The sequence below is a fragment of the Stegostoma tigrinum genome, chromosome 3 (assembly GCF_030684315.1).
Source record: "Stegostoma tigrinum isolate sSteTig4 chromosome 3, sSteTig4.hap1, whole genome shotgun sequence".
NCBI lineage: Eukaryota > Metazoa > Chordata > Chondrichthyes > Orectolobiformes > Stegostomatidae > Stegostoma > Stegostoma tigrinum.
Window position 1 is genome coordinate 64,155,012 of NC_081356.1, and position 14,098 is coordinate 64,169,109.

Below are 14,098 nucleotides of genomic sequence, written 5' to 3' on the forward strand. Positions count from 1 at the left end.
AGATAACCACCAAACATCCAAATGGCCACATTTCCTGTTAAAGTGCTGAGCCTGTGGGAAAGCCTGCTGTATACAAACAGCATGCAGGAGCAGAAGAAACAGTTAATCTCTAAGTTGCAAACCTCTCTCTCTTTCAAAATTCAGACCCACCTTCGATGCTTCATACTAACAACACCTTCAATACCTCCAGAAATGATCCCTCTTTCCAATTAACCGTTCAACCCTTACTGAAATGTGCTGGCACCTCCATTTCCTCTCTTGGTCTCTCCCCCAGCTCAAGGCCTCCCTTTCCCAAATTTTCAGAGGATCTCTACTCTTTTTTTATAGTTGACACAGAATCTACACACTCAACTAACGACTTCTCTGCTTCATATTGGGCATTAAAAATCGCAAGTTTTTAAGACTATTCTGCAATTGGGGAACCCACTCGACACTCGTAATCTGTACCCCATTTCTGGCCACCTCTAGACCCCGCAAACTGCCACCGCTATTACCACGTGCAGACCTCATCCTGCACTGGGCTTCTCCAGTCTGACGCTGCTTCTGGTTCCAGCCCGACATTGAGCCTCCGATCCACAGGAACTTAGCTTCAACCTCTGTCTCTGCTCCAGACAACTCCACAAATACTGCCCCAGAATCTACTGATGACTTGGACCTGCAATGACTCTCCCTGCCACTTCCGTCCCCACTCCAGATCCCACCCAGTCTCTCCAATCAACACATGGACTCCTATCCCAAGGGTCACTCCTAGGTCCTACTGCCCAACAACACATCTCTCACTCCTCCTCATTTGTCCACCCCCACAATACACCATTCCCCTCCACCTCCCCTCCGTCCCCTCTACCTCGTCTCTTCCACAGCCCCCCCCCCCCGACATCCCATCCTCCATCCTCCATCCTACTCCCCAGCCCACTACCCTCCCACTGTCCTTTCCCTCCCACAACTACACCCTCACTCATCACGTGCTATCGCCCATTCCCCCCAACCTCGAGACCCCTGAAAACCACCCTCCATGAATCTTGCTGCGTATTCACCATACACTCTTCACCACCACCCCTCCCCCCACCCCAGCCTCGAACTCTGAGGCCGAATAGTCTGTTCTCGGTGAAGGGCTCACATTTGTGCACCTCCACACCAACCTTAGCAAGTTCCGTGCCCACTACGATGCTGAGCTCTTGTGCTTTCATACCGCCTCCTTCAATAAAGACTCCCAGCCACCCTCTGGAGACACCTTCTCCCCTCTGTGCTGTAGGTTGACCCGCAGTGGCCTGAGGGAAGGAGTTTCTGGATCTTGATCCAGTAACAGTGAAGGAACTGTGATTTCCAAGTCAGGGTGGTGAGTGGCTTGGAGCGGAACTTGCAGGTGGGGTTTTCCCATATATCGGCTGCCCTCGTCCTCGATGGAAATGGCCGTGAGATTAGAAGGTGCTGTCCAAGGATTTTGGGTGAATTTCTGCAGTGCATCTTGTAGATTGTAGCAGCACTGTGCACTGAATGATGGAAGGAGTGGATGTTTGTGGTTATGGTACCCATCAAATGGACTGCTTTGCCCTGGATGATATCAAGCTTCTTGAGTATTATCGGAGTTGCGTGTGGGGAGTAATCAGTCACGCTGCTGACTTGTGCTTTGCAGATGGATGGATCTTTGGGGAGTCAGATGTGAGTTACTCGCTGCAGTATTCCTAGCTTCTAATCTGTGCTTGTAGCTACTGTGTGTTTATATGGTGACTCCAGTTGAGTTTCTGTTCAGTGGTAATCACAGGGATGTTGATCGGAGGAGATTTAGTGATAGTAACACCACTGAATGTCATGGGGCTGTGGTGAGATTGTCATTGCCTGGCATTTGTGCGGCATGAATGTTACTTGCCACTTGACACCCCAAGCCTAGATATTGTCCAGATCTTGTTGCATTTGAACATGGACTGCTAAAGTATCAGAGGAATTGCAAATGTTGAAGATTGTGCAATCATTGGCAAACATGCCCATTTCTGACCTTGATTTATTTGTTGTCATGTGATTCTTGTTACAAAATAGTGAAAAGTGGTGTATAGCGTTACCACTCTCTGACATCATCTTAAAGCACCAAAAAATAAACCAAAATATAGAATATAAACACAGAGGAAAAACAATAAATAAAGTGCCCAACCTTACAATCCACCTTGTTAAGTGCTCCACCGTAGGCTATGGATTTGGTGACTAGGCATGAGTCTGCTTGTTCCTGTCACTGCTGCTGGTGTAAAAGTCGTCAGTTAAATGGAGGCAAGATTGAAGCAGCTGAAGATGTTTAGTCTAGAATATTAGCATAAGGAACTCCTGGGAGCTTACATGACTGAACTCCAACAACCATGACCATCTACTTACATGGTGGGTGTAACTCCCAGCTACCTCCAAACAGTTGATACCCGTTGATTCCAATTTTATTAGGTTCCCTTGATGCTATGCTTGGTCATTTGCAGCCTTGATGTCACGAGCTGTCACACACACCTCACCTTTTGAAATCAGCTTTTGTGATGGTGTTTGAACCAAGGCTGCAATGAGATCAGGAGCCAAGTGACCTTCGTGGAATGAACTGGGTGTTACTGAGCAAGTTATTACTGAGTGGATGCTGTTTGATAGTACTGTTAATGACACCTTGCATCACTTTTTACTGATGATTGAGAGTAGGACAGATGGGGCAATATTTGGCTGATTTGGATTTGTCCTGCTTATGGTGTACAGGATATACCTGGGCATTTTTCACACCGTCAGGTATATGCCAGTGTTTTAGTTGTAACCGGAAGAGCTTGGCTAGGCGAGCGGAAAATTCTGGAGCTCAAGTCTTCCGTACTGTTGCCGGAATGTTGTCAGAACCCTTAGCCTTAACAATATCCAGTCCTTCTGGCTGTTTCCTGATATTAAAGCGGAGTGAATGAAATTGGCTGAAGATCGGTATCTCTGGTACTGGAGACCACTAGAGGAGACTGAGATGGATCATCTACACGGCACTTCTGGCTGAAGATTGCTGTGAATGCTTCAAACTCCTCTTTTGTACTGATTTTTGCTGATCAGTTGGGGTCTTCCATCATTTGAGGATGGGGATATTTGTGGAGCTGCCACCACGAATGAATTGTTAATTGTCCACCATTATTCATGACTGGATGTGGCAGGACATGCAGCTGAGATCTGATCCATTGGTTGTCAGATTCACTTTCCTCTGTCAATCACTTTCTGCAGTATGCGGCAGCTTTCTGAAATGCTAACTTATCTGTTTCTTTCTGTGCTTTTAAATATCATTCATTTGATTTGAGTTATTTTTTGCCAATATTTCTGATATAGGAAAATTGGAAACTAAGAATACATATGTAAAATGTTAAAACTCAACTGCATAATTATGACTGTGCTGCGAATGACTTTAGAGAACCCAGATTGGAATGTTCTATAGACTAACAATGGAGCTTTGAATGATGCAAAGAGTTGGTTAGAGGATTACAACTAATTAAATCCAGTCATATTCAAATAGTAGAATCAAGGGAAGGAATCTTTCCTGTTTGGGGAGGGATCAATGACTGGGGGCATAATTTTAACTTTGGGGGCAGGAGGTTTAGAGCAGATGAAGAAAAATGTTTTGACCTGGAGGGTTTTGGGAATCTGGAATGCACTGCCTGTGAAAGGTATTTTAGAAGTATTTAGATGTGCATTTGTGATGCCTAGGCATACAAGGCTATAGACCACATATAGGTCAACAAACATATTGAAAGACATGCTTGAAGGGATGTATCATCCACTCCAGTGTTTTTTTTATATATTTTAGCAGAGATTTATGACAAAAAGCAGAATTGATGCAATTAGACAAAGTATGCTGTAACTGTGACTTAAGGTGGCGATACTTTGGATATAAAATCATTTTGGGGATTTTGCAATTATACTTTATTTTAGTCATGTTCAGGTAAAAAGGATGGAATCAAGGTTGGTAAGATTTTTAACTCCAAGTCAGCATGTTGAAAAATTTGGTGGGAGTGGACACTGGAAAATGGGAGTAGAATAAATAAGTGTTTATTTTTGACCAGCACAGACTTGATGGGCTGAAGGGCCTTTCTCTGTTGTTGAACTCTGAATCCAAATGATAATGAAGGCATGAGAATACAGCAGTTGTCTTCTTTATCATTTGGAGCCATCTTGATTTGTATATATGAGTCACTTGTGGATATACATACAGTTCACTCTGCCTTTTTAGTATTTTACATTACCTTGCTGGTCATTTTGTTCAATGACCAATGACTTTAGTGGCCACTGCAGCCTCCAGTTTGCAACAACTGTATATGCAAGATGTGAGTTTTGAATACTGTGTTTGCCACCCCAAAAACTTTTCGGACTAGTGAATTGGCCCATTCAAGGTAATTCCATAAATATAAGTAGTAGTTAATAATGAGTATTGGACCTTATTAGATCATTTAAATGCCAATAGTCCAAAGTTGAATTTCTGTTCAGACTCCTAAGAGACTTTTGCAAATAATTTAATCTCTCAAGACGTGTTGCATAAAACCAAAATTAACATTTTTAATTCGGTGGGATGTATTCTTCTTGTGGTCATGACTTGCAAAATCCAAGGCAAAAATGAGTTTTGTTTTGTGTATCATCAGATACTTTTGTTTTATTCTTCAAACTGTTTAAATAATTGACTAAAAATGGCCTTTTAGAACATGTTGCAATTTCCTGACACACAATGTTGGGTAACTGCTGCTTCCACATACTTCACTATAAAAGAACTAAACATTGACAAACATTTGAAATTTGCACTATTTTATTTTTCAATTGCAGCTACAACTTTATTCAGATGTAAGGAAAAACATTTGAGTGATGCTTCAAAATCTAACAGTTCTTTATGGAGAGCAAGTCCTTGAACAAAACACATCAAGAGAGAACTTCCTTTTCATGCAAAGCTGAGTTCGGAACAGGAAGGGACTGTTTGGCTGGCTGCTTCACCCTACTCTGTCCCTTAATGAGATCATGGCTGGTCTAATTGCAACTTTAACAATCTACCATAGCATTTCACCCTTGTATACCAACGACCTGTCCACTTCTGCCCTGAAAAAATCAAAATGCTGCTTCACTACATTTCAGTGAAAAAAGTTCCAAAGACTCCTTTTGCTGAGGTTTTTATTTCTGCCGTGTTCCTGCAGCTCCATACTGTGTTGTCAAAGACTCCCAATCCTCTTTGACAAAACAAATTCCCCTCATCTTTCGTAAATTGTGATCCCCAGTTCTATATTTTTCCCACAAGAGCTAAATCGTTGTCAAGACTTCTCAATATTGTATCTTAGAAACAAGTCACCTGCCCTAAATCCTAGTGAAACCTTTCTTCATTTAAAAAGAAACCCATTCCAGGGATTAGTCAAGAAAAATGTCTCCTAATTACTTCCAATGTTGCATATATCCCTGCTTAAGGAGATCGGTGCAGTATATTGAGTTCTAGATGTTCCAGTGCCCTGTATAGCTGAAGGGTAACTTTTAAGATTCCTTGCAATAAACAATAACATTTTGGTTATTTCCCTAATTGCACGTTGTATCTATATTCTAGCCTTTGTGATTCATACAAAAGGACACCCACGACTGTCTGCATCTCAGAGCTCTGGAATCTCTCACCAGTTGATCATATGCCTTTTTTTATTCTTCCTGCCCAAATGGATTCCATTTGCCAGATTGTTGCTTATTCGCTTAACTACCTTGTGACCTCTTCAAAACTTATTTTTCCACCTATCTTTGTATAATCAGCAAAAATCTGGAAATCTGTACCCCAAATGTAGATACTCCATTGAGTATATTCCAGGCTAACATGAAGGGTCTCTCAAAGAATATAAGCGGCAGCTGGGAAGGTGGATAGTAACAAACATATTGAAAGACATGCTTGAAGGGATGTATCATCCACTCCAGTGATTTTTTTAACATATGTTAGCAGAGATTTATGACAAAAAACAGAATTGATGCAATTAGACAGAATGCTGTAACTGACTTAAGGTGGCGATACTTTGGATATAAAATCATTTTTGGGATTTTGCAATTATACTTTATTTTAGTCATGTTCAGGTAAAAAGGATGGAATCAAGGTTGGCCAGATTTTTAACTCCAAGTCAGCATGTTGTTGAGAAATTTGGTGGGAGTGGACACAAGGACATTTATAGTTTCTGCTTATAAGGAAGGATCGCTTGGTTGCTTTATCATGTTAACTCTTGGAAAAGGCTGAAAGAAGGCTGTGTACTAATCCCAAGAGGGAGTCAAGCCTGGAACAATGACAGGAAAGTGAGAAGGAAGAAGACTGATAATTTACTTTTGCATCAGAAACTGCTCTGAGAGTCTGATGGTAATTTCTTGAAACTGTCAGGCATTCAAATATACGACCATGCCAAGACTATCCCACAGAGAGCCCCCATTTGCTGAATGAAGAAAAAATTCTTGAAGGCGTTGTCTAATTGAATTATTTACCTTTTTTTGACTATTTCTATGTGGCTGAAAACAGACATGAATATTTTAAACACCATGTAGGACCAAGTTACTGCAGATACTGGATGTGTCACATCAGCTCTGAAGAGCCATCTAGACTCAAAACATTAGCTTGCTCACTCTGTACAGTTGCTGCCTGACCCCCTGTCATTTCTAGCATGTTTTATTTTCAGTGAATATTTTAAACTTACCTTCGCAGTTTTCCTAAGTTTATGAAACCAGTATGATTGACCCTCTGTTTCAATGGGACAACAAAATATAGACCTTTAGAAAAGGGAGGAAGGTGAATTTTTTTTCTTTGTTCATTCACTGGATGAGTGTCACTGACTAGGCAGTATTTATTGCCTATCCCTGATTGCACAGGGGCAGTTAAGAGTCAACCACATTGTTGTGTGTCTGTAATCACATGTAGGCTAGACCAGATAAGGATTATAGATTCCTTCTCCAAAGGACATTAGTGAACCTGATGTGTTTTTCTGACAATTGACAATGGCTGATGGATTTGTGGTCATCATTAGATTCTTAATTCCCGATGTCTATTGAACTTAAATTCCACCATCTACCATGGTGGGATTCAAACCCAAACCTCCAGAACTTTATCTGGGTCTCAGGATTAACAGTCCAGCGATAATATCACTAGGCCATTGCCCCTAATGTAGGATATAAATGTCCAAAGGACAGAAGCAGGGTGCTACCAAAAAAAGGTAGGGTAACCTCTTTAGTCCACAGTCAGTCTTTTCTCCATTTGATCTTTGACACTAAGTTCTGATGAAGACACAGCTTTTGTTTCTTGTTCTGCATTTCTTTACTACTTGAGCTTTTTAAAAATCCAAAGCATAATTTTATTTTTTAAAAAAAGGCCCAATTTGGGAGTGTGGTGGTTTTATTTGATGCTGAGAACAATTCTGTTTACATTTGCCATTTGGCTGGGAACTGTAATGTTCACTATACTTCAGATCGATGCCATGTAGTTGGTAGACAAGCTTTGGGGAGTTAGGTGAGTTATTCATTCCTGGATTCCTAATCTCTGACCTGCTGTTGTAGCCATAGTATTTATATCGCAGTCAAACCAAGCCAAACCTGCATGCTCCCAAATTGGGTCATGGTTTTCATGAAATTTACTCATTGGGTTACTAATAAGCTCAAGAAGTAAAGAAATGCAAAACTATAAGCAAAACTTTGTCTTCATCAGAACTTAGTCTTTTTGCTATTTGATCTCTGACGTTGGTTATGGAGTACAAAGATCCAAGGGCAGCGTGGTGGCTCACTGGTTAGCACTGCTCCCTCAGAGAACCAGGATTCCATTCTATCCTTGAGCAATTCTGTGTGGAGATTACACATTCTCCCTGTGTCTGCGTGGATTTCTGCCAGGTGTTTCCGATTCTTCCCACAGTCCAAAGTCTAGGTGGTTCGGCCATGCTAAATGGTCCATCATCTTCAGGGATATGTAGATTAAGTGCATTAGCCATGGGAAATGCACATTTACAGGGCAGAGTGCTCTTCAGAAGGTCAGTGTGGACTTGTTGGGCTGAAGGGCCTGTTTCCACTCGAGGGATTCTGATTCTTTTGAAGTCCGGTTCAGTTTCTGGTCGGTGATAACCCCCAGGATAGTGATAGTGGGAGATTGCATGACGGCAGTGCTATTAAATGTCTAGGTTTTGAGTTTTTACGTTTAGAACATTTAAAATGTGTATTTATAGGTATAAAAATCCCAACAGACGAATAGTTTATCAATGTTTACTAAAAGCTAAAAGTTCAGGGATTTTAATAATTATTCATTTCAAGAAGCTGGCGCAAAAATAATGAATGCCATAAATTAACATATATGGTAGACGTAAAATGATTAAAATAAACTCTCCATACACATTCATGTGGAAAAGATTTTGATGGTTTCATCATTCAAAACTCAAAGGTAGCTTAAGACACTTTTTAAGAAATCATGTTATCTTCGTAGAAAAGCAGAATGTGTTTTTTTTATAATTGGATTTAATTTTGTTTAATACCTTCTAATTGTTACAAAGCTTTGTCAGGTAGAAATCAATATTGTTGACCCTCTTCTTGTTTTGTTTTTTCAGGCACAGGAGAAAGTGGCAAGAGCACATTCATCAAACAAATGCGAATCATTCATGGTACAGGGTACTCTGATGAGGACAAACGAGGCTTCACAAAACTGGTTTATCAGAATATCTTCACTGCCATGCAGGCTATGATCAGAGCAATGGATACACTCAAAATACAGTACAAATATGAGTACAATAAGGTAAATGATTGCAATTGTAAATTTTACAGTTTTTTGTAATAAAGAAACCTTTTGGGTTTACATGTTAACCAGAGTGAGTTTTAAAATGTAGTACACCAGATTCGTTCCTCCAAAACATGTGATAGTTTAATTCAGCTGTAATTTTGGTCAAAGTTGTGATGGTTTAAAAATATCATTTTTTTAAAATCAGTGGCTGCTGCTATGATATGTGTTGGTTCTGACTTAAATTGAACACTGCTAGGCTGAACATTTAAGACTGGAAAACTGTGTGGGCTATTGGCAAATTCCCAAAACCCTTTTTTTCCATGTGAACAGAAATAACATACTTCTACTTTTAAGGTAAGTTTCTGATGGAAGATAAACTTGATCAACTTGAATTAATGTCCAGAAAAATGCATGTTTAAGCTTACTTGTTAAACCAGCCGCAGTTCTAAGTTTAGAATGTTGTCAGATGGAAAAAGCATGTTGTGATTGATAGTTACACTGAAATTAAGTGCTTGCACTATCATATTCTTATATATTGGAAATTTTCATCTTGGTTTGAAAATACATATGTGTTGTCCATTGTATTAAGCTAATAGTCACTGAAAAAGCATGAAAATGACGGATGTACTCCTGACTATTCTACTGTTGTATGCTTTGCGATTTAAGTTCTGGTAAATTTCAGCAATATTCATTTCTGAGCAGTTAAAAGGACTATTGGTGTCAAGGGGGCTTTGTTGTCTCCTTTATTTAGATGTGTAATAAATCATATCCTCAATGAGTTAATTCTTCATTCTCCCTTTTCTAAAACTAGTTACATTATGCCGTTATGATTATGTTCAAATTCTAAAATCGTTCTTTAATGTCAGCTTTTTAAAATTTTGTAAGTATTAACTCACTAACATAATGCAGAAAATTGTTGCAAACTGTTGAGGACATTTGCATTTAAGAAAACACTTTTTTTTTAACAATGTGTAATACTTTGGTTTGAAAGTCTCTGCTTATTGAAAAATACAAATTGACTTACCAAATTCTGCTGTTTGCTTTTATTGAAATAGTTCACATTTTTCCAAGGAATCCTACACAGTTCACAGCACAGAAACAAGCTGTTTTGTGCCATTGTCTGTATTCACTCAAACCTCCTGCCATTCAGCTCCTCCCAACTCTATCAGCATATGTTCTGTTCTTTTCCACCTATTCACATGTTCGTAAACGTAGCTTCTCTTTAAAGACATCCATCCTGTTAGCCTTAACCACTTCGACTGATTCCACATTCCAGCTTCCCCAATGTAAATAAAATTTTCCTGCATTTCCGTCTGGATATATTGGTAAAGTATGTTATCCTTCTAATTCTTCTTTCAGAATCTCCAAAAATGGAATCACCTTTATTTATACCTATGAAACTCTAGCACAAATTCAAGGATCTCAATTTTTAAAGGGAAAGAAACCTTAGAATATCCAGTCGTTCCTGGCAGTTGTTATGGAGGGTTCGTTATTATCCTTGCAAAATATTTTTGCCATGGCTGTAGGTGTTTGCATTTCCTTTATGTAATATAAAAAAAATGCAGAATTTGCCACTTGTGTACAGTATTTATCAGCATACAAAATGCAATATCTTGATCTTCTAACATATAGAATGTATGGAAATTGGAAAGTTGAAGGACTTTGGAAGTGAGATTTTTAAATCTGGATGTCAGTTGTTCCCTTTTTTGTATAAATAAGTGTGAAATACAAAATTGAATTTAAAATGTAGAGTTAAACCCTTGTCTTTTGAGGAGAAATGTGACATAGTTTTGCTAAAGTGTTTTTAAACCAAAACTTCCGATTCTGCAGTACTAGGATCATTATTTATTATAAGTATTATTTTTAAAATTACAGTTACAAAACTGAAGTAATATTGGCATAAACTGCTGATGAAAGAGATCTGATTGCACAGTGGTGATTTTGGACACAGTGATCCTGTTTGTTTATAAAAACAAACAAGCCTTTCAGTAACAAACTGAATCAGATGTTAATTTGAAGTACAAACAGTGCTGGAGAAACTAAGCAGATCCTGATGATTTTGTGGAGAGCAAAGTTAAAGTTAGTGTTTAGAATCCAGTATAAGAATCACATTGAACTTGAAAGGTTAATTCTCTTTTTCTTTTCTCTGTCTACAAATGTTGACAAACCAGCTGAGTTTCTCAAGCACCTCTTATTTTAGATTTCCAGTATCTGCCGTACTTTGCTTTTCTTGTTTGAAACTGGCTGTTTATGGATCAGGTTTTATGTTTTCAGTAGCAGGGTTTAATGGTCTTGAGATAAGGAGCCAGAAAACTAAGCGAGGAGGGTAAGAATTTTCTGTTATGAAATCATCTTGTCAATAATTATAGTTTATTGCCTAAGCCTGATTGCAAGTGGGAAGGTGAGCTGCATCCTTGAACAGCAGTCCTTATAATAATGGTACACTCTCACTGTCTTTTTGATAAGGAGTTCCCTGATTCATACCTAGTGATGAAGAAATACTGACATTTTCCCATTTTAAGATACATTGTGACGTAAAGGCAGTGTTCTTGTCATGCATGCTGCTCTTGGTTTTGAGAGATAGAGCTTGCTGATATGGGATGCAGCATGGAAGAGTCTTCGATCAGTTTCTGCAGTGCATCTGTTAGTTGGTATATACTGTTGACAGTGTGTCACTGGTGCACGGAATGTATGTTTAAGCTGATGCATGGAGTGCCAGTCAATTCAAGGACTTTGGGTTGGATTGAGCTTTTTGAGCTGCAAAATCACAAAGACCACCCATTCAAACCATTAGTCCATATTTGGACGAAGGTTATAATGAGGCCTGGGGCAATTGTCTAACTGAAAGCCAAACAACCTATTGCTGTGAACGTCATTTCTGATCAATACTCTCGATGATATTTTCCTCCATTTTGATTCAGGGTCAGCTGATGGGACAACAACTGAAAGGTTTTGGATTTCCCTTTATCTTTTGTAGACAGGATATATTGGGCAATTTTCTTTTCTTTTTCAATGAGATGCCAGACTTGGTGAGTTGATAGCATGTACTCATGTCACTGGACAATCAATGCAGAACCCCGGCACATGGGCTCTGTTCCTGCCATGGCAGAAGGTGAAATCTGAGTTCGGAAAAAGCTGACCCAGTGGAAACTATATAGCCATTGTCAGTTGTTTTATTTGATTATTTATTTGGTTAACTCATGTCCTTTAGACAAGAACATCTGCAGTCCTTGCCTGGTCTGCCCTAAGTGTAAATCCAGAGCAATGCGATTAACTTTTAACTGCTCCTGGATGTGATTGGGGATAAGCAATAAACTCTGGCAATAAATTTTAAAAATTGTAGCTGTATTGAGACAACTTGATATAAGCTGGACTGGTGTCAGGGCACAAATCTACAGTCCTGCAGCTTGAATAATAGGAGTTCTCATTTGCTGTATCTGGGATAATTGCCAGTTTCTTGACACCAAAGATCGAATTCAGTAGGCTGCAAACCACATATTTGGGATATTGGGGACCTCTGGAAGAGTCAAAGATTGATAATCTACTCAATACTACTCACTGAAGATGGCTGTGAATGCTGCAGTTTTTTACTTGCGTATCCCTGTCCTTGGCTATATCATCAAGTTTCGGTTTATGCGTTGAGCTTGTGGTCCTGTTAGTTTTTGATTGTCCACCACTTAAATGAAGTAATTCAAGCTTGATTTATGATCGAGACACGAGGGTGTGATTGTTGGTGAGGCAGGTTGTGGGAGCCAAGGAGCAACTCTTGACAATCTGAAGTCCCTGTAATTGTAGTCCAGAATGGAGATTCTTGCAATCTGGGTGGATGAGAGTGACACCATGGTATAGGGAGCCATTCAAGTTGGGGGATGAAATAGGAAGTAATTGTGGTGGGAGACTGTATATTTTGGGACATAGATTCTATTCTATGCAACTGTAAGAATGAGTCCTGAAGGCTGTATTGCCTGCCCAATGCCAGGTCAAGGATATCTGAATTGGGATGAAGGTACTGTCTTGGATGATCAGCAGTGATCATGTTGACTAGCTGAGCAGGTTCGAAGGACTCAATGATCCTGAATTCTATGTTGCTTTCTCTTTGGGGCTGGGGAAAAATTTGGAGAGGAAAGTAAATAATCTAGTAGTCATCTATCACATTGATAGGACTGGAAAGGAGGTTTTGCTGGAAGATTTTGAACAGTTAGGAGCTAAATTAAAATTCTAACCCAAGATGATCTCAGGATTATTACCTGAACCATGGGCAAATTGGCATAATGTAAATAAAGTGAGAGTTAAATACATGGCTTCAAGATTGATGCGGGTGTAATTGGTTTTGCTTCTTTGGAAACTGCCGTCAGGATGAGGGTAGAAAGGAGCTATTCTGGATGGCCAGGCTTCACTTAATGTGCTAGGACCCCGTGTCCAACTGAATAGTTCATACTGAGAATTGGCTTTAAACTAATTGAAGGAGAATCAGGTTCCAGGAAGAAGGAAATGTGGGTTTGCAAATCATAAGGAATGTGGTGGTATCGCAGGGCAGCCATTTTGACAGTGATATCCATTGTGGGACAGGAAGAAACAGATTTTTAAAATTCATTCATCAGATGGTGGTATCATTGGCTTGGCCAGCATTATTGCCCAGAAGGCAGTTGAGAGTCTAACACGTTGCTGTGGGTCTGGAGTTACATCTAGGCCATACCAGGTAAGGATGGCAGGTTTCCTTTCTTTGAAGGACATTGGTGATTCTGACAAATGTCACTGGATTCACTGTCATCACTAGACTCTTAATTCCAGATTTTTATTGAATTCATAATTCACGACCTGCCGTGGCTAGGTTTGAACCCAGGTCCCCAGAACTTTAGTTGGGTCTCTGGATTAAAAGATCCATAAGACCATAAGATATAGGAGAGGAAGTAAGGCCATTTGGCCCATCAAGTCCACTCCGCCATTTAAATCATGACTGTTGGGCATTTCAACTCCACTTCCCTGCACTCTCCCTGTAGCCCTTTAAAATGTATAGATCAGTGATAATACCACTAGGAAAGGCATAATAAAAAGTGGGAATAAGGGTATTAAGATAAAATCAGTGGTTCTTTGCTTGAATGCACAAAGAATTTGGCACAAAATGATTGAATAATAGCATAAATAGAGATTCATGGGACTGATCTTTTATAGCCATTCCGGACAAGTGGTTATGAAAAGATCAAAGCTGCGACTGAACATTCAAGGGCATGAGACCTTTTGAAGAACAAGAGGAAGGGAAGGGTGGTGGTGTGGCTTTGTTGGTATGATGTTAGTAGGTTAGTACAACCAAAAAGAACATTGCAGGCTAACTTTGAACGAATGTCATTTACCACAACAAACCTGAAAGTATGTTCT

The 14,098-nt window shown here is 39.6% G+C and overlaps 1 protein-coding gene across 2 annotated transcripts in view; it reads left to right on the forward strand.

Moving 5' to 3' along the window:
* LOC125450906 (guanine nucleotide-binding protein G(q) subunit alpha) overlaps positions 1-14,098 on the forward strand; it is a 193,676-nt gene that overhangs the window by 72,180 nt on the left and 107,398 nt on the right. For both annotated transcript variants that reach the window (XM_048527281.1, XM_048527280.2), the window contains exon 2: positions 8,553-8,737. In XM_048527281.1, the coding sequence (XP_048383238.1) occupies positions 8,553-8,737 (185 nt within the window). The remainder of the gene's footprint in view (positions 1-8,552; positions 8,738-14,098) is intronic.